We start from the raw sequence: 26,710 nt of genomic DNA, 5'->3' as shown, positions 1-26,710 counted from the left end.
TTTGGTTTCATTTTAGAGATATCCCCTCTCCAGGCTCCGTCTGGCTGAACAAGTCCTGTCCTGTGCTCTGCTGCCTTGAGAGGGCAATAGACGTGGGAACCAAAGAAATGCAGAGACATTCCCTAGAACTAGAAATTAGGTGTTGATGGCAGGATAAGAGACATATTCAGCTCTCATTAGCATTGAGAAATTTTGGATCTGACTTTTAGAGAAGCCAACCCCTCGTGAGTTGGTGGGTGTGGGAGGCTTTACACTGCGATGCTCTGTAAACCCTACATTTGACAGACATCTGAATGTGTGTGCATGGATATGAATATATAATGTTATCCACCATGGAAGTGGCCTGTCAGTCTCAGGCATGGTGTGTTCCCTGCCAACAGAGGTGCTTGCAGCAGTGAGCAGCATCTCTTTGCTGAGGACACATGCTGTGCTGTGTTTCAGACGAGTGACAAATATTTCATAGCATCGTTCCTGTCTCTCACAACTCCTGTGGTTCTAAGATGGTTCATTCACTGGAAGCAAGGATTGAACTGCTTCATTCTCACCCTCATCCAGAGAGTTCAAGGTTTTCCAAAGGATATTTTTTGTGATCTACTTAAAGCACCTGTTTAATGATGGGCCAGAGGAAGGAAGTACTGAAAGCTGTTGGAAGATGTGAAAGATTGCCAGATGCCTGCTAGAGCAGCATGTTGCTAAATAGTCACACAGAGAGATGATGGAAACTTCAAGTGCAGCCCTCTGTGAAAATGTTCCCACAGAGATTTGCTTATTAACAAACACCAAAAATTCATAGCAAGGGAAGCCAAGAAAGCAGCTGGGATGGTCCCTCATTGACAAGGGACTATTGGACACAGAGTAGTGCAAAGTGAGTTGGGGATGCTATGCCTGTCTGGCATACAGCTTCTGAAAAAATTGTAAAGAAGGATACACATACAAAACTGGGATGTTCCTCTGAGTTATCTGGAAGTCCAAGTGGGTGTTCATCATCCTGTGCTGGCTTCTTATTCGAGCCTCTTTCCTTCTCTCCCCGTCTTTTGTTATCTTTTGATAACATAATTTTTGTGTTGGTTCATCTACACCCACCTTGTCTCCTTTTCCATCTGCACCCCTGCCCCGAACTCACCTGGAAAAATAACCACAGAAGTAACAGAACCACCTTACCAGGAAAGGCTGTAGCCTATATCTGAATGAGGAAGGGACATGGAGACAGCAGGGCCACCATCTGGGGATGCTTCATTTTATTATTTATCACTTACTTTTTGGGCTGGTCCAGTGATGAGCGACTAGTAATAAATCTGTCACATAATACATTGCATATGGCACTATCATTAAATATAGCTAGATACTAAATTACAAAGAAATTTCTAGAGAAATTATAATCTAAACATTCCAGAGAGAAAAGCAGATTTAACATCTGACAGTATTCATAGATGCAGCTAGTAAATCTATACATGAGTCAGATAGAATCATATCGAACCATAGAAATTTAAAAATAATGCCTGTGTGACACGTGGTGTAGTTAAAATGCTGTGTCCTGAGCATACAGATATCTGTGTGAATGTCTGGTTTGAGAGGTATGAGGGAGTTCTCTGTGAGTCACAGCCTTGGAGGACTCCTGTCGAAAAGGGATGATTTTGAGGCTAGAAGACAACATGTACGTGGAAGTATACCTGGATTCAGTGTTTATGAGTTCAGTGATCCCTAACTCCAGAGTTTTTCACTCTCCTGTTCTGATCTGTGGTAGAGACATATGCTTCGCAAGGCTTTCTGTAGTCATGACATTTTGTTCTTGCTGTGAGGCACTCTGGTAATATTAATATAAATTAACTCAAACATGCTGGAAAAAATAGTATTAAAAAATAGAATACGACCAGGGTCCAGACTAAATGTACTTTTACTGAAACTACTTTTAGGTTTCTTGGCTATATATATTCTTAATTTTTCAAATCTATGCCATTCTAGTTTTCTATTGTTTATCCTTTAGATTTTCATTATTTTATTTTGATGCTGCTGAAGTATTCTCTGACAATCTGTCCTTCATATAGAAAGATTTCAAGTCCAATGCAATGTCTCTGAGAGATTTTTCAAGTCCAACCAATAGCTTCCTCAGAGCTAATGGGGAATTAAAATAACTTAACTGGAACAGTGAAAGACCTTCAGAAAAATGTCTTGTATGTAAGAATATGAAGACTTCTGGTATTTGGCTACAATAACATGGCTCAGCCACGCAATAGGAAGAACAGTATGACACAATCTGTGTACAATAAAATTCTTTATTTCCTGACAGCACAAATAATGTATATTTACAGGTACAACCATATGTTTTCACACATGTGTTTGCATCAAGGTCTTTCAAATATACGTGTGTGTTGGCATCTCTACTAGAAATATATGGCTTTACCTTTTAATGGTCACTTACTGTTGCCACCTCCAGACAAATAGGTGTATGTTAATGACTTCTGTTCATACAGAAATTTCTCTTCAAGTTGATTGCTTTCCTGCAAACAGGAGGGAGGCTGAACAGCTGTGAAAAATCAGAGCTCTCTTATATGTATTTTGTGCCTAAGATCATGTTCTGGATGATTTATGTGTTTACATGCACCTGATACACCTTCTAGTTGCTGTGTAAGGTCTATTGAATGTACTTGTCTCCAGGATGCAAAGACAAAAATGATCCCCTCAGCTGGTGTATATATACGTAGACACTGATTTGAAACCTCTGGTACCTGAAGTTCCAGTCTGAACTGGGGTGACAGATGTTTTCACAGCCAAATGGCTGCACCAGTGCTGACCTGTAACTTGTAGTGTTGATGTGGTGACATTTTGGTCTTCTCTTTGCCCTGATACTTCCCTGAGTGGTGGGAGGGTGAAAGCACTTCATGCTCTGCAGTTTTGTCCTTCTGAAGTTCTTGGCTGACAGGTAAGCTTGAGTTTCTGATTTGTAGTTTTGAGTGATAGCAGCACTGATCTTGGATGCATGTAATTGGTCCCTTTGAGAACAGCGTAGTGTTATGCAACGTCTCTGAGGGATTTTTCAAGAGTCTTGGGAGGCCTAGCAAGGATCTAGTTTATGTAAGTCTAATCTCTGGTAGAAAAACTAAATATATTCATCATCTAGAAGATAAGGTCTTAGAAACTTTGCTGAAAATTCATACCATGGTCAACGCCTCTGGCTGAGCCCTGGATCCTGGTCTTGGTCAGAGAGGTTTTATTGGAGCTAAATTCTGTGGGGTTCAAGAGTTTGTCAGACTTCTCTGCAGGGGGTGTTACGAAAGAAGTGTAGGAGAAAATAAAAGAAAATTAACTTGGTAACTGTAGGTGAAAAAGAACTTTCTGCCTTTTTTTCCTGCTCATCATGTTCTGAGGTTTCAAGGCTCTTCAGCTGGGACATCTCATGTCACTTCTATAAAATTTGCAATTGCTCCTCCATTTTATAGAAGATAACAAGCAGCACAGGGGTAGCTGGTAGCTGATGCCAGAAACAGTTGTGGGGAATAACATCTGATGATGGTGAGTGAGCAGATGTAGCCTTTGTACCAGTTTAAAAATGTAGTGGGGCAGAAGGACATCGCTCGTGGCTTCCTTGAAAAAGAAGAATTGAGTTAGCAGCATGTATGGCTTTACTTTTTGTCACAAAGAATGTGGAGAAATTTTGAATAGCTGATTTTATTCCTCAGGGAGCTCTTACAGGAAGAAGTTGCATTATAATTTATACTCTTAATTTTATTACATGGCAGTCCAAAGGCCAGAATATCCATTCTGTTTCAAAGTCTGTATTTTTCACATGCATGAAATTAACTTTGCAGGGTGATATTTGCTCTTGAATCAGCTTGAGAGTGGTAGGATTTAAAATGAGTGATAGTAAAAGGGAAACATTAGCTGCTTAAAGAAGTGTGTAGCTTTTAGTTCCATCCTAAAAAATTGTTTTGAAATTCCTTCTGTCTCGAGCTGGTTTGAGAACAAAGTTTCTCCTAGTCTTGCACTATTGTTACAGGCAAGCCTGCATCCAAGAATATCAATGCCAAGTAAGAAATTAATTTTTTGTTGGCTAAATGCTGCCATGTGCAAAGATTAGATACTGACTAGAGAAAACTTTGTGTTTGGGGATATTTTTATGTGGAAACCTGCATTTCCTAATCTAAATTGTGTGGTAGTTTGTAGATTCTCAGTTGACCAAAATGATGGTTAACAGTGGGAAGCATCAGGGAAGACTGGATGTTTATTAGAACTCTGTAGTGTGTACCAAGGGTTTATGAGCACAGGGCTGAGCGGTGCAGCTGAGGCACACCATAGAGTTTTCAGCTGAAGAGGGCTGCATGGAAAGCTTGATTCTGGCCTCTGTATTTCTCCACTGCAGACATCACAGTTATGATATATATTTTTTCCCTCCAGTTCTACTGATATATGAAAATGAGCATCTGGAGGCTATTGTTCAGGAAAGAGGAGGTAGCATCAAGTGGCTTAGTCATATCCAGTAGCCTTTTTAAAGATATGCAGGGAAATAATTTTGGTATATAGAGCCAGTTACTCCCTCTCTAGAATTGCATACACTTATTTTCAGGTCACTGTGTTCTTTGCTTGAATTGGAAGAAGCATTGCCTATTTAGAAAGAGATAAATATATAATTAAAATGATCCTAACTTTTTTTTTTGGTCAATACTTACCGGAAAATATATTTAACTTCAAAGGCAGATTATTTTTCTAGAGATATTTGTTGAAAATGGTTCTATTAACCTGGTAGTTGATTTGCATTTTAATTGGCAAAACTCTTCTCAAGATAAGGAAGGTGGTTTGTGTTTAATCATCAACATATCATGATGTCAAACTTCTGAGGCATCTCATCATCACAGGCAACCTGAAATTTCACTTTCAGAACTGTTTCCAGTACATGTTGGTGGTTTTTTGAGAGGTTTTATATACTGTTGAAGATCCTGATTTTAAAATTTGATTACTCTTTTTCACTTCAACAGATAGGGGACTGACTGTTTTTATGGAGACTCATGATTTGGTCTGTTTTCATTATAGTGTGCATGTATTTGTAACCTGTATAAGTGAATACTGAGGCCAAGAGTGCTCAAGTTACTATGTTTTTGGAAAGACATTTCTTGTTTGCGTCAATAAATGCAGCAATATGGATTCATAAGAGCTACTGTTACTGTATTTCTGGAACACTTTGATTTAGCTTGAGCTAATTTCTGGAGCAATTTTCTTGACACAAGTAACAAGAAGGAGAGGCACATCTGTTGCACCTAATTAATTTTTGTGTGTGGATGCTACATGAGTATAATTGAAGACATGAAAAGAATATGACTTCCTCTAGAAGACATCCTTACCCATTTTATTCTACTGAAGGATGAATTTGAGAACAGTATTTCTTTTGAGAATAGGTTCCATTTGTAGGTATTTCATTAAGAATTTATTTAGGTTCAAAACTTTTTATCTATATTGATCCTTCTAAATTGTATAACTATGTATAAATTAAATTAAAGTAGAATTGTTTAGAAAAAAAATATTTCTAGTCTAGTTGTTCATAATTTTAATGAATATAGTGCTCTAGGCTTCAGGTACCAAGGAACCCAAATTACCAGCAGTCCCTTCTGGAAGAACTGTTATGGCCATTTATGCACCTATAATTCTTATAGTGTGGGATGTTCCCTTCCTTTTTTTTCTTTCTTTCATTATGTTCTGAATACAAAACCAGTACTTTTGATTGGTTTTTAGAAACTACAGTATGGCAAAACTTTAGGTCCCAGGGATTCATCTTTTTGATTGGGGTAGCATATGCTGGACCACAGAAACACCTAACAGTAACTTTGTGGTCTTATTTTGGGGAGAAAAATTTTCTGCTTAAATTCTTTTAACTTCAGTACCTGGGATGCAGTAGGGTTTTGATTAATGTCTTGATAGCTAGCTGAAACCATCAAGATATTTTGGTTTTGGTGTGGAAAAGTTCAAAATGTGAGATGATAAATACCATAAGGCTTGTACATGATCACTTAAAGAAAGGAATTGGAAGATTTACACTGTTGAATCCCACTTTGAGAATATGAAGAGACATATAATTTATAGACTCATAGAATGGCCTGGGTTGGAAAGGACCTTAAAGATCATCTGATTCCTTCCAATACCACCACCATGGGCAGGGACACATTCCACTAGACCAGGCTGCTCAAAGCCCCATCCAACCTGGCCTTAAGCACTGCCAGGGATGGGGCATCCACAGCTTCTCTGGACAACCCGTTCCAGTACCTCGCCACCCTCGCAGCCACATCATCTTCCTAATACCCAATCTAAACCTGCCCTCTATTAGCTTAAACCCGTTCTCTCTTGTCCTGTTCCTACATGCTCTTGTAAAAAGTCCCTCTCCAGCTCTCTTTTAATCCCCTTTAGGTATCAGAAGGTGCTATAAATTCTCCTCAGTCCTTCTTTTCTCCAGGCTGAACAATTCCAGTTCTCTCAGCCTGTTTACATTGGAGAGGTGCTCCAGCCCTCTGATTGTGACTTCCTGTAGACTTGCACCAGCACTTTCACATCCCCCTTTTGGAGACCCCAGAGCTGGATGCAGCACTCCAGGTGAGGTCTCATCAGAGAGTAGAGGATAACTCTGATGCTGGTCACTTCTTTTGATGCAGCCCAGGATATGGTTGACTTTCTAGGCTGCCAGCACATATTGCTTGGTCATTTAGCTTCCATCTGTTGGTGTGTAAACATAAATAATTCATTTGATGGCTCTTTTCCTGCCAAGAGTCACAGAGCCATACTGTAAAAGCAAAATGGCAACAAACATTTTTCCCACCCTGTTTTTGTGTTGACAGATTAAGCTGCAAGATATACCTAACTGACACAAAATGCTCTTAGGAATATTTCTGGGCCCCCCAAAAAAGCCCTGGTTAAAGCAAGATAAAAATTGTTAGGCTTCAGTTTGATATCTTAATTCCTTGCTGGAAAATTAATTCTTATAATCTGAGGATTATTCTCTTGATTAATAGTCTCCAATAGAATCAGACAATTGAAGTGTAAACAAATTAATGTAGGATTTGGGTGGGATATTTTTAAAACAGTAATTGTTTACCCAGTTATACCAGTTAGGTTCTGCTCTGGATGCTTGAGGAAAATGAGATCCTGTAAGCAAAAGCAGCTGGAGTTGCAAAATGTTTTGAGTAATATATTTCCATGCTAATTCCATTTAGGAGTACTATTTAAAATAGGAAACAATTTTGTTTTCATATCCGGACACTAGCTAGTAACTCTAACTTTCTTATTCAAGCTGAGTATAAAGCAAGTAATATTGGGGAAGTATATATTGCATTTTTTTCTCTGTTTGCAGTTTTTATGGAAGCTTCTGCAAAATCAGCTGTTGCTATTTGCCAAAAAAAAAAAAATTGAAGAAACTAATTTGCAGCATTTGACTTCTTAGAAACCCTTTAGAATAGACATTCTTGCTTATGTTGGTGTGATTTTCAGGATCACATATTCCTAAAAAAAATGGAAATCTTTGGAGGGAGAAGATAACTTCTAATTTTTTTTTTCTTTTTCTGGCAAAGAGCTTCTATGTGAAAATACAAATGCATTTAAAGAAAATGAGTGCAGATTTCTTTTTCTATATAGATTTTTTCCCTGAAATAGATCCTGGGGAATTTTAAATTCTATTCATTTGCTTTTCCAAACTGACCTAATATGGAATTCACAGCAGTTAAAATGTTGATGAAACTTCCCCTCCAATTAAGGAGGAGCCTGATCTACTATTTGCTTATTCTGGTAGTAATAGAGTAATAGTGACCTTCAGTGGGTCTAATTGGCAGATGTTATTTTTCTGAAACACATTTCAGAGTGTGATAATAACAATAGAAAAATTAACATCAGTATATGCTATCTGCTGAAAATACTATTAATACTCTTCTTATTAGAATATATATATCAATATTACTGTTCTTACCTCCCTTTTTAAGTCCACCTTAAAAGGCTGAAAAAAGAGCACAGGATATGCTTTAATTAATGTGCCTTCTCAGTGCAGGGACAACTCTATTTAGAAGTCATTAGGCTTTATTATCCTTCGCTTGAATAATTGCTGTGCTGTGCATATCTCCATGTATGTACTTTGTATCTCCATATGTACTTTCATGTTTTAGGGTAAGAGAAACAATATTATTTTATGTTCAGGAAAACATTTAGCTTGTCTTTCAGTTCAAAGAGATATTGTGCTTTTGATGAAAAGGGAGCTGTGGCTTTCAGAACATGTACTGACACTTAAGGAAAGACAGAGAAAAAAGTAAATGGAGGCTTTTGTGATTTCAAATTGGCAGAACTATTTATTCAAAGTAGGAACTAGATCAAACCTTCATCCATTAAACTTAAAACTTTTATACTGAATGACATCAATATGTTCTCCTCAAAGGTCATTCCTTCTCCTTTTCTGCCTCTGCTCTACTGTTTGGCAGTGGTAATGTAATCCAGGACTTCTTTAGCTTCTGGTATCTTCCCTGGGTCATCATGTGCTTTCAGGTGTGCTGTCAGACCCTGCACAGTATGAAATGCCCTCAAGGACTTTAGATTTAAATAGGACAGAAGGCTGATAGTCTCCACTGGGATCTAAAGTTGGGGTTGGGGGTAATACCTGGGGATCTTTTGGGAAGACCAGGGAAGAGACAGATTGTACCATGTGCCTCACAGTCATGAGGGTGAGAAACATTAAATGTGTGAGCTGATGACCTGAGGTAAGATGCTCAAGTTGTTTTCCTTTTGATTTTCCCTTTCCTTAATATTTTTTTTTTTTTCTCTAGGTTGGTGTGAGACCATATTCCACACCTGTCTAGAGGAGGGTGAATGCCTATCCCATAGTCCAAACAAGCCCCAAAGCTGTGTTTGTAGAGGCAGGTATCAGTCCACAATAACTTAGCTATTTGTTTTCCGGCTCAGGGCTTTGGAGGGTAGGAAAAGAAGTGGAATAATGCTTGAGAAGTATCTTTACATGTAGGCAACTTTTATATATTTTTGTTTTAGTGTTTCTTTCCCTCGTAAGCTGGAATACAAGATTTTATAAATATAAGATCTTTAGCTGAAAGCCTTCTTCTCTGTCTCATGAAGCATTCTATCCCCATTTGAACCACTTTCATATGTGCAGATGAGGTGATTAGAGACTTCTAAAAGATTCCACTTGCTTTGTGAAAGAAAAATCACAGTCTATATACTTAAAAAAAAGGTGTGAAGGTAATAATTGCTCAGAAGTTTTCTATGTGCTGAAATTCCTGTAAATCTACTGTAAATCATACTGGCTTTTTTCAAAAGCAAGCAGGGAATATGAACAAAATACTTCAGTGTACTAAAAGCAAAAAGTTTGGAATTTATTTTGCACTGCCTGACAATAATAATTTAAATGGCTTTGCAACATGCACAGAGATATTTTTACATTCAATTGTTTCTCTGTTAGGAACCTCTTTTTAGAATCACAAAGTTTTATAAGAAACTTCTTTTCTGTAGATCCCTCTCTTTAGACTGCTCTCTTTGCCAAAGAATCAGTGAGAATGTCTAGAGTGGCAGCTCACTAAGTGTCTTGGATGAAGGCATGGAACACGCATGGCAAAACCCTTCTCTCAGTGAAAAAGGCATTGCTAGGATGCTGGTGAGGCACAGAGGGCTCATCCTCCACTGTCTTTTGAAGCACTCTCTCACTGCAGAGAAAAATCCCACACACCTGCATAGTTTAAAGTCACTAAAAACTGAAAGCTGTGGAAGCAGAAATTAATTCTTGTTCCTCAGAAAATTTCTGCAGTCTTGTAATTGCACTTTCTTGAATTGCTTGGATAATGACATTTTATCAAATATCTTTTGTTACATGGTGTGGAATTCAGTGAAATTAAAGAGCTGGTGACAGTGTGATTTCTATCATGGCAGTATTGAAAAATCAGATGAAAATTTGCTAAGGATTTCCTTTGACGAAGTAGGTGTTTGTTCATCTTTGCAGATGTATATGCTGAAAGAATGAATATGCTCATGCTCAGTTATTTAAATGTTACCTGAATAGAGATAAATTCAAACATTTTAAAAGTTAAACATGTTACTTGCTTTGCTGAATCAGGCATGTAACACGTAAGTAGTCGGAAGTAAAAGGGGAAATTCAGTCGAAGTTATTACGTGTGGTTCTTAATTTTTTTCTGTTTGTAAGATTCTGTATTAGTCATAATTCCAAAGATTACTGGAGGGGAAAGGAGAGAAGAACAAGAAATAAGAGACTACTTCACACCTTTGTGCACCTGGTGAACCTCACTGGCAAAATATTAATGTTCTTTTCCAAGAAAATAATAATATGACTAAAAATCTTCAGAGCCTTTTATTTTAGCAACTTGGTAGTATTCCTTCTTTTTTAACCTTAACCTTTTTTGTTTTATGATTTGCTGGTAGGACTGCATAGAGAAGCATTTTTACTAGTAGTAATAAAATACTGAGCTATTTGACATGATGCACAAAATAATGTGTGTGTATATATTTTCTCTTGAGGACATATATTCTCTTTCTTCTTATTATTTGTCTTACAAATAAAAAACACAACTCCACAATTAAGTAAGTCTGTATTTAAATATGTTCAAATGAGGAATTTTTCTATCCTGGTACAGATATCTGTACCAGGATATACCTGGTATAGGTATTTCTATTGTTGCTGCCCATCTCCCCTGGACTGCTGTTTTTGCCAGGATTTTTTCAATGGATACATGGCTATATATATGTAGCTTACAAGGAAGAATAGATACAGGAAGAAAAAACTGATGAGGCAAAATAATTGCATTTTTGAGGTCTGACCTGGGGAAAGGCCTCTTGAAGTGAAACAGGGTGTGTGGAAAAAAAAGTTCAAAACCAGAAAGAGGATGTAGCTTACCTAACAGGTCAGGGTACCTGCTGCCATTTTGACCACTTGTATCAGCTTGTCATGGTCTGATCCAAGTCTGCTGAGTGCAGGATTGTGGGATTTGCAGTTCTTGTTTTAAATCTGTGACTTCACTGACACCAAGATGTGTTTACAGTTTGTTGCTCTAAGTCTGGCATAGCTCAATTTGTGAGCACTTCTACCACATTTTATTTTTTGTAGGGAAGACAGAAACATGTACAGGCAGGGTAGTTTTCTGTTCTGCAGGAAAGCATATGGATTGCCTTGCCCCTAGGATGGAGAGGCCAGCAAGAGCCTGTTTTACCCAGCACTCACTGAGAATTGATTTATTTGTAAACAAAAATGCAAACTTGTTTCTTCAATTGCTTTTACGGAACAAAAGGATTGTAAGAAAGCCATTGAACTCTAGAAAAAAGTTATTTCAGATTTCTATTAAAGTTGTAGCATCAGGTTGTTTTTGTCACTACATGTAAAATTCACCATTTTTGTTTTTCTGTGGATCACCTGGAACAATGTATTTTATCTACACATCAGTATATTGCTAACGAAGTTTTTTGGAGAATGAATGTTGCTTTGTCATATTTGATATGTGTTTACACTTGATAAGAATATGTGGCTAGTAAAAGTTTCATGAACTGATGGAACATAAACTTTTCACTTTAAAGTGCATCATGTTTTTGCTAGCTGTGTTAGCCTGGTATCTTATTCCCATGAAACAATCTCACTTAGAGGAAATAAGCAAGTGGGAATTTCTGGTTTTTGGATCTGATTCAATTATGTTAGAATAAGAATTAGAGGTAAAATTAATGCAAACAATAACAGCAACAACAACAAAAAGGGAATAATTGAAAAAAGCACAGAAGTTCTACTACCAATGAGATCTGGATATTCTTTACTGGGCCAAGTGACAGCTGAATGAAATGCAGAATCTGAGCTGGGAGGCAGAGCCATCTGACTTGATGTTTAAGCTTCTACGAGTATTTTAACAATCATTAACCAGTTCCTTTAGAAACTGCCTTAGCAACTCAATGTGAGCTATTGAATACTGCCATATCCATACAGAGACCTTTCTTGGAACACTCCTTCACCTCTCCAGTACAGCACTTTGACTTGAAGGAAACTTACTTTCTATGAATATTTATAGCCTGTTCTTTTACAAGAAGTTTTATTGATTTGATTAGTGCTCCCACAGAACACAGATGAAAAGAAACCACTGAAAGGAGATCAACCTCTGTCTTGTCAGTTCTTGAATATTGCACACTTTATTAACGTCAGTCTAGGCTTTCCTTGTTATTATTCCTCGTTATAAGAGAAGTTTTGGTAACGTCTTTTTTTTCAGACAGATTAAAAATCAGTATTTTTAATGTATTTTATTTTTGAGACAGAACATCATAACTCTCTAAACAATCTATTTGCACTTCTGTGACACAGAATTATGGGCTAGCACGAAAAATCAGAATCTTGTAGTTTGGGATCCAGAGAATACCAAACACTCAATAAACAGCAGCAATTTGTGACAACATGGTTCCCAAATCACTGACTAAAACTGTAAGAATTGGCTTCTAGAAGCTGGAGTGGGTGAGTGAAGTGGTTGAGTCACCACCCCCGGAGGCATATAAATGATGTGTAGAAGTGGCACCTAGGGACATGGTTTAATGGTGGGCTTGGCAGTGTTAGGTTAATGGTTGGACTCAGCCTTTAAAGGTCTTCCCTACCCTAAATAATTCTATGAAGAAATTACGCCAAACTTCTGTAAAGCAAAGATTTTTGGTTTCTTAGCAGACCATGGTCTCAAATAGAGAGAACTTCATCTCTGTTACTGCACAGGGCTCTTCCATCAGGAGGATTCATGCAGGAATTTCTTAAATTTAAAAGCTAAATTATTTTCTATACATGCAATTGATGAATTGACTTGAAGGAGGAGCACCATCTGCATACTCATGATGGGATCCACAGGCAGAAGCTTGTGAGGGCTGTAACACATAGTATGTGCATGGGTGAGAGAATTCATGTGTATATATATAGCACAGAAATGTTGTACTTTCAAAGCAAAAGTATTTATGTTCAATTCATTTGGGGTTTATATTTTAAAGTAATTCTTGTACCTGTTCAACCTTCAGATTCTCTTGCTTTATGTTGAGGAATGTATGTGCATGCACATATGTTGGCCAGGAGGGGGAGGGGAGTCCAGAATTTTTGGATATTGGCAACATCTATATCTGTGTATCTCTAACTTGAGCAAGCTTGAGGGTCTTTGAGGGCTTCAGATGATAAACTTTCACTAATTAAGTGTCAGTATAATGCATAGTGCTCAGCCACTGGTTTGGTGTAAGTTATGGACCTAAATGATATAGAGAATTTTGGACTTTCCTTCCTTCTGTGCTTCAGTTACCTACCTGTAAAAAGGGGAATAGGAATTTTCTACCTACTTTGTGATGCTGGGAGGAAAGTCACATGGAGAACTGGAAAAGCCCTCATGCTTGTACTATCCAAAGCCATAAAACCTCATGGAATACGTGTTCATAAATATGCTAACATGTAACACAGGCATACACAAGCATTTTGAACTGGAAATGTAGGAAAGAGGCAAGAAAAGAAAAGGAAAAGGGATCAGTGTTAAAATGTGGATTTTTTTTCCCACACAATGAGCACAAACATGGAAGTCTTGCTATTTCTGCAGTGTATGCAGGGATTTCCCCATTGTTGGTATGGATACAAAGATTCCCTTTTTGTGTAATGATTATGTCTAGACCATTTTTTATGCTAAAAGGAATATCTTATTCATCTGTGATTAAGTGTGTAATCTTTGCTTTGGTACTGTTGGGCAGGGATGTATTTAATACTAATCTCCTGAGCCCAAGTGCTGATCCAAAGGGAAAAAAGCACTTTACCTCCCAGAAATTCAATGAGGTACCTTTTATAAAGATTTTACAAGATACCTCCTCAGGGCCTGGAAAAAACATCTTTTGATCTCTTAAAATCAATTTGACATTCAGTATCAAAACCCACATGTGCCCTTTGAAAAGGTCAATCACTGTAATTGAGCAGGGTGGATCTGGACCCATGGAAACATCGCTGTTAGTGGCACACAGAGTTTGGTGGCTGAGGCCAAGGCCATGGCAGCTGCTTCCTGTGACTCCAGCCTCCTGGGAGTCAGAAGCCAGGAGTGCTGCCTTTTCTTTGACTCTATGAAATCTCAGTATCAACTTTCTGCAATCCAATTTTGTATAATTAAGTATGTGCCTGTTCACCAAATCATTTATCCCTCAGTATTGAGCTGTTCCATCAATGCATCAGACTGTCCTTCCCTAATGCACCCTCCCCACTTCACTTTCATAACCAGGAGTATGATTTGCCTCTTAATTTCCAAACATATCCATACAAACAAGCATATCCAAACCTACTGCTGAGAGGAGTTTCTCCTACCTCAAATATACAGCATTAACTTGGGATAATTCTAACTTTATTTATTTTTGATACCTCATGAATGATGCTTTGTTTAATCTGAGGTTTGTCATAAACATGGAGAAAGCATTTATTTTTATTTGAATTTACATTTCTTTGTATAGAAAGAAAATATTTCAGAACTTCCCCAGAACTTTTAATCCCATCTGAGGTACTTGAAATAAATGAATCATAGGTGGTAGCACGTTCTTCCAGTCAATTTAGCAAGTAAAATCTAGTCTTAGAATTCTCAAAAGCACCTATAATCTCTCACATGAGAAATACTTAATTGCAGGTAGATAGTTTCAGTAGATGCCCTGCTTTGTCTAGGAATTTTATGTAAAAAACAGGCTCATTTGGAGTCTCTATATTTCTAACTCCACTTTGAAAATGTGTATCCACAAGAGTTTTCTGAATATACTGGTTAACTAGAAAGCAAAAGAATCTCTCTCTAGTTAAAACAGAAAAAAAAAATTAGTTTTCAATCTTCCTTTTTAAGAAGGTTTGAATACAAGGATGCTTACAATCCAAACAAAAGTGTCATGTCAATTGTATGAGAATTTATAGCATTTCAAGCTTTTTTGTATTTGCAATATAATCTAGTAATATATAGTTATTAAAGTTACTCATATCTGCTTAACAGCGAAACTGCTTCTCATGGGAAAGTTACAAATGTTTTCATTCTACCAGAAATATGTAAAAAAAAAGACTATATGAAAGTAAAGAATCCTATAAAATATTTTTGTTGTTTTTGGGGTTTTTTTTAGCCTTCTTATTTTGCATACCCCTGGTTCCACATCTATAGCTGACCAAAGGGATACAGATTCCCTTAGAACCTGATCTTAATCTCAGACTCCTAGGAGTTTGGAGTGGAAACCCTGGAATATGTTATTTTTTTGAGTGGAGCAATTAGTTACAATCTAACTTACAATGGGCTTTTATTCTTAATTCACACAGAATCAAAGAATCAGAATTCACTCAAGGGTTACTGGAAGGGTTACATTTCTTGTCCACAGCTGCTTGTCAGAGACAAGTCCTTTGTTCATTAAAAGCATACTAAGTATTTAGCAGAACATGAAAGGAATTCGGTGACATTAAGAGGCAAATCATCCTCCTGGTTATGAAAGTGAAATGGGGAGGGTTCATTAGGGAAGGACAGTCTGAAAAGGATACTGACAGTATTTTGGATGAAACAGATCCCATTTGGCAAGTTGAATTTTGTACTCTGTACTGTTCATAGTAGATAGCATTCATCAAAAGCTTTGAGAGAAGGCTTCCAATGTGTTTAGATGTTTAAATCAAGTAACTTGTTAATTTCCACAATCAAACCCAAATATATTGGGTAGAAGTGAGGAATGGACCACTTCTAGGAATTTCCCCCTCAGAAACAGGAGAAGGGTTGAGCTGCACTGGACTGAAAATGTGACGAATAAGCAAGGCACTGAGGCTGCCTGTGCAGGTGCAGTGTGCGCATCCTGTCCCCATCCCATCCAAGCAAGGAGCTCTGAGGCAGGGAAAAGGCAGCAGACCATGCTGCCATGTGGCTGATTCCCCAAGGTTTCTCTGTGAGCAAGGCAGTCCTAGCCAGACTTTATGCTGCGTCTTGAGTGGAAAGGGGAACTCTGAAATGAAAATATGCCAGGGAGCTACTGCATTGGGGCAGATGTTCCTGCTCTCCACATGCAGAAGCTCTGTGGTACACAAGGATATGCAGTGGAATTCCTATGACCATGTTCTCTTCTCCCAGCACAGTGCCCAAAATTAAGGTTTCCTTGGTTTTTAGGTTTTTACCTAACAACAGAATTCTTTTTTTTTTTTTTCTTATAATTATTTAAAGAAAGAAAGAATTCTTTTCTGACACAAACCTCTTGGGAATTACATCAACCATATGAAATATAAATACATTTTCTCTCCCGTTGTATAAATAATGGATTAGGTTTTCACTGGAGAAGCTGAGAGTAGGATTTAAGGACAACTTGTGTAATCTCGAAGTAGGCTGTGGTGTACAGCAGCAGACTGTTATAAAACACGACACAGTAGGAAATGTGATTAATGTGTGATGGAAACCCCTTGGTAGATCAGGTCACTAAAGTATGTACCCTACCCATGGTCTGTGTTATGCTCAATGAGCATCTGGACAGAAATAAACTGCTACCTGGTGGAGTCTTATTTTATCCAGTAATGTGTGATTTAATCATACAATTATCACACAATACCTTTTCTGTGTTTATGGAAGGAAAGCATTTGACAGTTTTTTTAGGATGAAAACCAAGAATTTGAGTGTAAAAGTGAACTACCATCCTTCCTTCCAGGAAGACATAAGTCTGATTTAGGGAGAACACCCAGAGCTGAATGTGAACTTGGTGTCCTCATACCAATTAGCAGCAGATGAGAAGCCTGCTGCAGAGCAACAGCCTCTGTAAGAGCTCTGGGATGCTCACAGAGTGCCTGTTTGTTTTATGGGGCCATCCAAGCAAAACTGCCTGCTTGGCATGTGCTCCACTGGGCTGGTGTTTTGTCACCATTGTGAGACATTTCTTTTGTAGAGAAGAAAATAAAAAGTGACTGCCAAATCCCCTAGCATGAGTTTTCTAAATCTGGTGTATCCAGACCCCTGATTCTGAATTGCATTAAGACCTCCCAGGAATTATAACCTGGAACAATTCAAGCTTCTGTTGATGCATAAACAGGCATGTTTATGAAAACAGAGTAGCTTGGATCTGTTTGTCCCTTTTTGATTGGTGATGTGCTAATTTTATTTTAAAACTTTACTCCTTGGTGCACAAAGGGACAGAGCGAACTCAGCGGAACTGAAATTTCCTGAATTATAACTTTAGCCCTGACTCTGGTTTAGGGAAGCATTTTGGGTTGGTGTAAAGTTGCTGTGACTTTTTCCCAGTTTTCTGAGTCAGGCTTTCTTTCATATATTAGTGCAGGGAACATTTACAAAATTTAATGAATCTGCAAACTGTAATTGATATTTCCTGTGATTTTGTTCCTCTTTTTTTTTTTGTTTGACAAGGCTTGTGAGTCAAGATTTAGGGAAAATTTAAATATCAACTTTGTTTTCTCTGACTGAATTCTATCAATATTGCATTTGTTGTTTACAGACGTGCATAGAAGTGCAATCTGAAAACTGATTTCAGAGAGAATTATCTAGGAGTAAAATATATTCCCAGTGTGATTTATTTTTATTTTAATGAATAATAGAATGGCCTGTGTTGGAAGGGACCTTAAAGATCATCCAGTTCTTACTTCCCTGCCATGGACAGGGACACTTTACACTAGATCACATTGCCTATCCAACCTGGCCTTTAACATTTCCAGGGATGGGGCATCCACAGCTTCTCTGAGCAATCCATTCCAAGTTAAGTAAGGGACAGCTTTGTCTTGTGTGTTCTGAAAGGAAAAGTAGTTTTAGCAACAGAGCTTTGGTGTAGCTTACCTACATGAGAGGAGAACCAGAAATTAAGATAATAGGTTTCATAAAGAAAATCTACATGTTAAACCATCATGCTCAGAATGTTTAAATACAAATGCTGATAAACAGCTAAGACATTCATTAATTGCACTCTATATTGTAGGAATTTTGTCAGGTTGTGAAAAAATGTTAAGCTACTTTAAAAATAAAATTTGTCAGAGAGCTGCCAGAAAAATGGATTTTCTTTAGGAGATTTGTGAGCATATGATGTTTTTCTTATGAAAAATTTAAGACACTAAGACAAATTTTTCAACTACATGCCAAACCACTTTGCTTTTTATTTGCAAGTTATTTTTCTATCAAGAAGGTAATGTTAAAAGAAGCTTTTGTCTAATTTCTAAAGATAAGCCTTTTTATGACAAGTTTTCCCTCTTGCCTCCTTTGAAGGGCATGTTGTTCTGCTAAAAAGTGAAATAATGTCAGAAATTCTGGGGTGTTACTGCTACTGCTCCCTCAAAACATGACTGATCCTTTGGAGGAGAAAAATGTTTTAATTCAAACTCAGGAGTTAAGCTCATGAAACTTGTCTGTAGAGATCTCTGTGTGTGTGACCTTGTCCAAATCATTAAATACTCGTCCTGGGAGATGTACTGAAGGCATTCGACAGGTGCTGGGCCCTGTGCTCTTTGTATTTCACTTCCTCTGTTCTGAGGATTGTGCTGAGCAGCAATCGAGCCATCAGAGGAATTTGGGGTGCTCTTTTACACAAGTCTGTGAAGACAAAATGATTTCCACTTTCAAATAGACAGAGCCATGAACTGTATCTCTAAGCTTTGTTCAAAGGAACCAAAGCCTTTAACAATGAAGAATCTAGGCAGTCCCATTTATGGTAGAAATCTCTGTTTTGCTCATCCAAGTGGTTGGTTTTTTTCAATGCTTCACATTGAAATTTGGCCCATGTGAAGGAAAATTGTGTCGTTTACAGGTGCTGTGTTGTGTTTACACCTGTGTAGTTTACAGGTGCTGCAGCCTGTTAAATGCCCAGTGACACACTGGCAGGCTAAGGCATAGATCAACCAATTGCTATTAACTACACGTAGTCGATGATAAGAGAGTAGCTCAAAGGGGGTTGTATGACCTACATTTTCATTTAATTTCTCACAATGTTTGCTGTGTCATACGGTTAACCTGGTTAGCCTGTTTTTAACTGTTCTGTTCCTGCAGTTCTTTTAAAACTTATAATGTATTATGTGTAACCTATTAAACATCTCAAGTTGTTTGCAATTTAGGCTTTGGAAACATCTCCCCACGCACACAAGGTGGAAAGATATTCTGTATCATCTATGCCTTATTGGGAATTCCTCTGTTTGGTTTTCTGTTGGCTGGTGTTGGAGATCAACTAGGGACAATCTTTGGAAAAGGAATTGCCAAAGTAGAAGATACCTTTGTTGTGAGTATGCTGACTGCCTCGTTTGTTTCTTTTGCTGCTTGTTATGAATCTCACAAGAGAAATGACAAGCCTGAAAAGCAGCTATAGCTCATTGTTGCAATCAGATGTACAGGAACAGTAGGAAGGACTTGGCACAGTCTGAACTTGCTAATGAACACCTCTAAGAACTGGGTGAAGACACATTCTCTACCATGGTTATGGTTGGGAAGAGGAATAAGACCCAAAGAATTTTGGTTTTGCTCTGTCCTTGTTACTCATGAGCTTGCTGTGATACTTACCCTCACAGGTTTTTATATAGGTTGTGATAAGAAATATATTCACTGAGATTTTTGAAGCAATGAATGCTTAGTAACCAACTTCTTAGCTGTTTGCATCAGCACTGCAAGGGTTAGGACTGGTTTTCCACATCAAGCCTTACCCTTGCATGCAGGACACCTTTTCTTTATAGAAAAGGTCTGACATGGCTTTGTTTTTGATGCAAAGCAAACTGGGCCTGTGCTAAGTAGTCTTATGCAATAGGCAAACACAAGCTTGAAAGCTTTTTAAGAAAAGGCATGCATTTTTGGCTTTGAAGCATCAGTTCATGTCCAGACAACGTACTAGTGTATAACAGATTTCCATTGAGATTTGTCTGAAAAAGACAAGAACATTCCATAAGAACATTTTATAATTATGATTTCTGGGTTTTCATAGCTGATTTTTTTTTCTTAAAGGTATAGAAGTTCTGAGATCAATTTGTGCCGCTCTTTTGCTTGTAGAGGAAATAATTTTCCTTTTTTTTTATACTGGATGTATCACTATAAGAAGAATACCCCAAGACAAAAACCAGTATCGTCCCCTCTTTTGACAATATCTGAGTGAAAACACTGATCTAGATGCTACAGTCTGGAACACTCTCTAATTCTGTTTATTAGCTTGCCTAAAGAACTGGGAGATGCTGATGGCTGGAGCAGATATTTTTATGTTGCCATAACATGAGCTATTACTCTGATTTGGGTTACAAAAGCATGACCTTGGTCATGCTGACTGTAAACACAGTTCCCACTGAAACATAAAAACAAGAAAACATCTATTGTGAACAACATGATTTCATTTTTAGTCGTTTTCTGTGGAAATTTGTTGTACAATCCCTTCTTTTAGGTTGAACCGACATGCATTAGATGGATGGCAAATGTCAAATTGGCTGGGCATGCAAAATGGAATTTTGCAGGGGTCTGTTCTAGCTTTAGTGCAGTTTAGGAAAAAATGTTAATAGCATACACAACAGCTAAATGACATGGTTCATTAGATCTGCAGATGGTCTCAAGCTGGGGAGACAATTAAAACTTGGAGGATCAAAATGATCTTGAATTTTTTGAAAAGCAGTCTGACTAGATAGGATTAAATTTAAGCAGGACAAATTCAAAGTAATATATGAAGGAATAATAAAATATGCAGCTATATGTCAGGAAACAGCTGTCTAGGTGCAATTTTATGGAAATGTTCTGTGGACTCTAGAAGTTAACCTGCTAACATGGCTAAATGTTATACTGCCATGGAAAATAGGCAAAGCATAAGAAAGGCTCATTCCATTCCATTTTGTGCTGTTTTTTCATATCTACTTTTGAGTACAAACTTAATGAAACATGGGCTAGTCTGCTAGTGCCAAGGGATTGCAAGAAAAATAGGAAGGGGAAGAGGAGGAAATAAATTTATTTGGTTTAAAGAACATGTAACATGAAAGAGAGCACCTGTGAAAGTTTGCTGGAAAGAGAAAATTAACAATTTCTGTGTTTGTCTTGGTTAAGACCATAAACAATACACTTAAACAGAAGGAGTTGAGATGTAGATTAAGCATTAGGAAAAATTATCAGATGACCAGAGCATGACCAAATGTTGCCTGGCCAGTCATGTATCTGCAGTGGCTTAGGTGGGTTTGTTTTGTCCTTGGGCAGGTTTGGCTCTCTTACATCCCTTCCAGCTCTGTTTTGTAGGATTTGGTTTACCTGATTATTTGATTGCAGAGAACTGCATGATTAAAATTCACCTTATTTAGTTGGTTATTTGTGGATGTATAAAATAAGAGAAATTGCAGGTGCATGCACTACTTGTAACTCACTTGAATATCTAGACAGTCCTCAAAACTTTTACATCATCAGCTGTTAGTATTACTGAATGCTATACATCCTGCTCACCCATAAAGAGTCCAGCTCTGCTCTGCATTTACTGCTGGCAAATGTTTCCTAGGATAGTCATGCTTGCTTTGAAACCCTTTTCAGAATAAAATCCTGCTTGAATTTTCCTGTTTGTTTGAGAATTGTAATGCAGTGTCCTCTAGAGCTGTGTAGTGCACACTGGGGAGTGATGGGTGCTGATGTGCACTGGTGCAGTTTTATTAACAATGGGTTTCCTCTCTTTCCCCTTCCCTCTCCAGAAATGGAATGTGAGTCAGACAAAGATTCGCATCATTTCAACAATAATATTCATACTGTTTGGCTGCGTGCTGTTTGTTGCTCTTCCTGCAGTTATATTTAAGCACATAGAAGGCTGGAACACATTAGATGCAATTTACTTCGTGGTTATCACTTTAACTACCATTGGATTTGGTGACTATGTTGCAGGTAAGCTTTTTTTCATAACTCTTTGTCTTATAATGTTTTGCACAGGGATATTTATTCTGCATTTTTTTCTTAATTTTGGGACAGATGTATCTCTTGTGGTGCCTTTCTCCCAGTTTTATCTTTCATCATTTGTGTGATGGGGCTGTCCTCATTTTGGTTGATGTGACAGTGTAGAGACAGGAGGTGGGACAGTGAAATTCATGGAGCATTTCTCCATGGAGCCTACTGTTTTTTTCTCTTCTTATCCTATTAAAAATTAAGTAGATTATCATTTAGGTAAGGGTCTTGTTTTATTTTTCTTACAAGTGACAAAGTGTAAACACTAATAGATGATTTTATTTTGAATACATCTTTTCAGCTGGACTTGTTTAAAATGCCTCACCCTATGAAGTGATATAAGTTTTGTGTGCATCCCTTTACTTTCAAAATATTCCAGAGCTCTCTTTCTGCCATTGAAATGTCTGTATTCTGTAGGATCTGCTGCATCCTATTCTGTGACTCTTTGTCAGTACACATTTGCCCATGTGCTTTTTGCAATGTCAGGAGAAGTTTTAGCACAACCCGTAGATAACATGTCCAATTTTTATGGTTCCATTAGGCTGAATTAGTTGTAAATAACTTTGATATACTGAGCTAAAAAAAAAGTCTGGGCCAGTTCTCTGTGTCAACTTTTTTCTTGAAAAGATATCAGGGGTGTTAGTTCATTTCTTAATTTGAGTAAGTATATGCTGTCTGTGCTGAGAAAGCACATTGATCTGAATCAATGATATATAGAGGTGAGGATGAGGAACTCAGAGCTTTGTGCTCCAAACCTGAGACTTGGCCTGATCTGATGCTTCTGCTGGTACAAAACCATCATCTCTCTGATGAAATGCCTCTCTCCCACCTCTGAACTCTGTGCAAGGCAGAGGTGGCTGACAAGGCCTTTTGCGCCGGTGTATCTCAGTGAGAGGCTCTGCTGGAGGGAAGTGTTTTTAGTAGACACTCACATGCTCTGGGCTCCTTCTGTGTCCTGTGTGTGCCCATGGCTGTTGTGTAAGTCCAAGTGTGCCAAGCTGAGGTTCTCAGGTTGGGTAACTCCTCTTGTAAATATGTCTGAAGTTTTGCCTTGATGGCAGTAAAGGGTCTTGTCACTGGCAGAAGTTTTTCAGGTTGGTGAGGTCCAACAAGGATATCTAAAGTGTTAGAACTGCTTGACATATTTGTACATTATATGCGTAAAATGGGGGTAAATTTAGTTGTTGAAGATACTAAGCTACTCAGGCAGCCTTCATTTTAGTTGCAAACTTGCCAAAGATTCCTGTAAATTGTAGAGCTGAGCTGTAAAATAGCAAATCAAATTTCTTTTGACTTTTACATAGTTATTTGTGATGTTTCCAAAAATCTTTGTATGTGTCTTAACTTCTGCCTTTCCATTTTCTTTACCGTATTCTTTTCCTTTTTTTCATTTTGTCTTCAGAATTTGTGATTCTGGTCAGATAACAACTAGCATAAAATAAAAAAAAATTATGTTGTTTCTAAGTCAAGAATCTCGGTGCTTTAGACTTTCATTCCTGAAGGGTACGTGGCAGGGTATGACAGGGAATAAAAATGATAGTGTATAAAGGCCTGGTTATATTTACTGTAAAGCATTATGTGAAATGGCCCACTTGGCTCTAGCTAGAACACTGAGTACATTCATCATTACTCCCATTATAAATTTCCATAGACTTTTTTATTTGTAGACCATTTGATATCATGATTTTTTTCCTACATCATCTGCTTTTTAATTCTACCAGGAAACACTTTCTCTTTCTACAGGATGTCCTTGAATTATATTGTTCTATAGCTGATGGCCTTTCATGTTTCACTTGAAAGATGTTCCTTATTTAATTTAAAATCCTACTGTACGTCCATTATTTCAAAGCATCAGAGATGTTTTCTAGTTTCTTTGAGCAACATGCATAAGACTTGCATTTGAACTGCAATATGTTATTGACTTAAAGGGGCAGTGGGATTTGTACTTGCAGAGACAATGCTCAAGAGAACAGGGTTAAATGGCTGTCTCCATCACAGCTGGGAGGTTAACATTCCCATGGGACTATATTCTGACAGGGATGAAGTTGATAATATCATCATCTTTGGGTGAACTAAAATACTCTCGTTTTGGCCAGTGACTTGAAGGATTTTTCGAAAATGTCCATTTGTTTTCTTTGAAGTACATAATTGACTGGTTAAATAAAAATTTTGAAAAATAGGTAAGGTATTAATTGATTGAGCTTTGCATTGTGGAAGTTTTCAGTCATTGGTGTGTATGTAGGTACAAAATTATTTGAAGGAAACTGACATTGCAATTCTCAATAGAGCTGATAGAATTTGTCCTAAGAGCCAGGCTTCCTTATTAATTTTGAGGAAGTATGCAGAATTTTTTGCACCCCAACAAATTAGGACCTTTTCTTCATGAGTTTTTTGATTGCTTGTTTCTCTTTTAAGTAAGTCATAACTACAGAGCCGACACTAAGGGCCACTGACATTTTTGTGGTAGGCTTTGTCTGGAGAACTCTCCTTGCAGTTTAGGAAAGCTGGGTGTCACAAACAAGGGAGAAACATGAAGAGTTAAGACCTGTAATTCTGTATAAGAATGTAAAAGAGGTGGTCATGATAGAATATTGTGGTTCTAGAGTGTGCTAGTCTTGGTTCTGGTTTGCCATGGTGAGGCAAAAACCAGCAGACAGAATGATGCTTCAGTCTGTTTGGTGCCTAGATGCAGCACATTTCGAAAAAACTCCTCACACTGGCATTAATGTACTCATTTTTCTGACTTCTTTCCTTAAATAATACTTACAGTGAAAATTACCTTCTTCCACTTAGCATTATATTCAAACTTAAAGCATAATAATGGGCAGTGATGCTCTGATTTGTAATTGTATCAAAGTGTACTTCTTGCAATAAAAGTAAAACTGGTAATTCTTTTAGCACTCCGGAGGCCCACATGATAATAAGCGTGTCAGTTTTGACCCATAAAGTTCCCTCAAAACCCTCAAATCCCGATATATTTGAAAACTTTCAGATCTTTTTTTCTGGGAACTGCCATCTCAGAGAAAAAACTGTAATTTTACAAGCCCCACATAATCCCATGGTTGTGTTAACATATGTGATGGTGTGTAGGGAAAAATTTCTGAAATACTCATCATTTTTCACTAACATAAAACCTGCTGCTTTCTGCTGCCACTGCAAGTAAGAGCTGTAAAGAAGCCCTGAAGAACTTTAGGAGGTAAAGAACAGTGTTACTCAATACTATTCCAAAAGGGAGCCAATAGCTGAACATGGGATTCAGGAATGTAATGGTATCATTGAATGTAGTGCAGGCTGTCATATTAGAAATTCTTTTAGTTCTCCAGGATTTTTTTAGAACTTTCTTTTTTGTCCTGCAGACCATGTACTCTATTTGCAGAAAGGAGAGTGAGAAAATGTTCCCTTTGTTAGTCAGAGATTAAGGTGTTATTTGGAGCCTGTGGAAATTTTAGCCAGGGTTTCCATCAGCAAGAGAAGCCTTAAGGAAAACATAATAGACTGATCACTCCTGGTGGATGCAAGGAAGGAAAAGCTGAAAAGCCCTTGTAATTCATATCCAAGAAAGTATATGAACAGTATTCCAAAAAAATTAACTGCTTCTCTGTCTTATGAAATTACTTGATTTTTCCAATTTTTGGAATGGTTTAATTTTCTTTGGAGGGAGGGAATTTTTTTTTTTTAATTTGAAGAAAGATTATTGTAGCTTTTTGCAAAAAAAGAAGACTGTGCTACAGCCTGCAAAGCCTTAGGAATATCAGGACATAGTCAAACATCCTTTTTCTTGTTTTCAAGAGGAAACATTGACTTTAACATGACAGACAAAAACCCAACCAAAACTATTAATATCTTATGAAAAATAAATCTCACGTTGAATGTGTCATGATTTCAGTACAATGAAATATATTTCTGGGTACTAAGGCTAGCACTGAGGCACATGAAAGTATCTGTCTAATTGAAAATATATTGTTCACATGTACAGATAAATTCTTTAACTTGCAGTGCAGTTTGGAAAGTATATTCAAATATTTCTAATGGCACTACTCTAACAGGTTTCAAACCTAAATAAGGTGACACATCCAAAACTTGACTAAATGAAGTAGAAGGCAATAATATAAATAGCATATCAGTAGTCTGTTTCACAGTGGGGCATTATGATGATGTAAGGTTGTCTCAACTGTTTTGCTAAACTGGATCACAGAATTCTGAAAGTGTTACTTTAAAAATGTACTCTAACTCTTGTTACTTTTGTGGGAATTTTTTTTTTTGGGTTGGTTTACTTTCCATGTTTAAACCCTGATTTTTAACTTAATGCTTTTTCACTATTTCATTCTGTAATCAACTCTGATATATCTTCACTGTGATACACATACCTAGCTCTGCACTGTCTTGCTTGGCCTGAGACCCAGTTTGTAGAGAAATGAGATATTTTAGTCTCATTTAATGTCACCCAACTGGGGCACTTGACTGGTGGTCATAGCAGCCCAGTTGATCTGCTGTCACTGTGTGATACCATGCACCAGCAGAGAGAAATTGCTGTCATGCTGAGACAGAGGTGTGTCCAGCATCCTGGAGGAGAGCTCTGTGCCCCCCCACAGACTCTGAGTCCTTTAATGATATTTGGAAGAGCTCTTTGCCCCCTCAGGACTCAGTGTCCATAATAGGGGCTCTCTGCTGTGAGCTGTGCTTTAAGCTGAAGATGGAGCACTGACTTGCTTGATGTCTGTGCAGGACAGCATGTGAGGATTGTTTTAGATCTGTGCTTTGTTTTCTGAAGTAGCTTTCCATTTTCCACTGAGTGGCATCAAGTAGCTTCTCTGGGCTACTTACATTCCATCTCTGACAGTGCAATACTATCTTGGCCC

At 37.7% G+C, this 26,710-nt stretch overlaps 1 protein-coding gene across 1 annotated transcript in view; it reads left to right on the top strand.

The window, feature by feature from the left end:
* Positions 1–26,710, top strand: part of KCNK2 (potassium two pore domain channel subfamily K member 2) — a 76,974-nt gene that overhangs the window by 30,445 nt on the left and 19,819 nt on the right. The window contains exons 4-5 of the mRNA XM_053939638.1: positions 19,034–19,194; positions 21,608–21,794. Coding sequence (XP_053795613.1) covers positions 19,034–19,194; positions 21,608–21,794 — 348 coding nt within the window. The remainder of the gene's footprint in view (positions 1–19,033; positions 19,195–21,607; positions 21,795–26,710) is intronic.

This window comes from Vidua chalybeata, chromosome 3 (genome assembly GCF_026979565.1).
Source record: "Vidua chalybeata isolate OUT-0048 chromosome 3, bVidCha1 merged haplotype, whole genome shotgun sequence".
In the NCBI taxonomy this organism is placed as follows: domain Eukaryota; kingdom Metazoa; phylum Chordata; class Aves; order Passeriformes; family Viduidae; genus Vidua; species Vidua chalybeata.
Note: the sequence above shows the minus strand (reverse complement) of the source record. Positions and strands in the feature narration are given on the sequence as shown.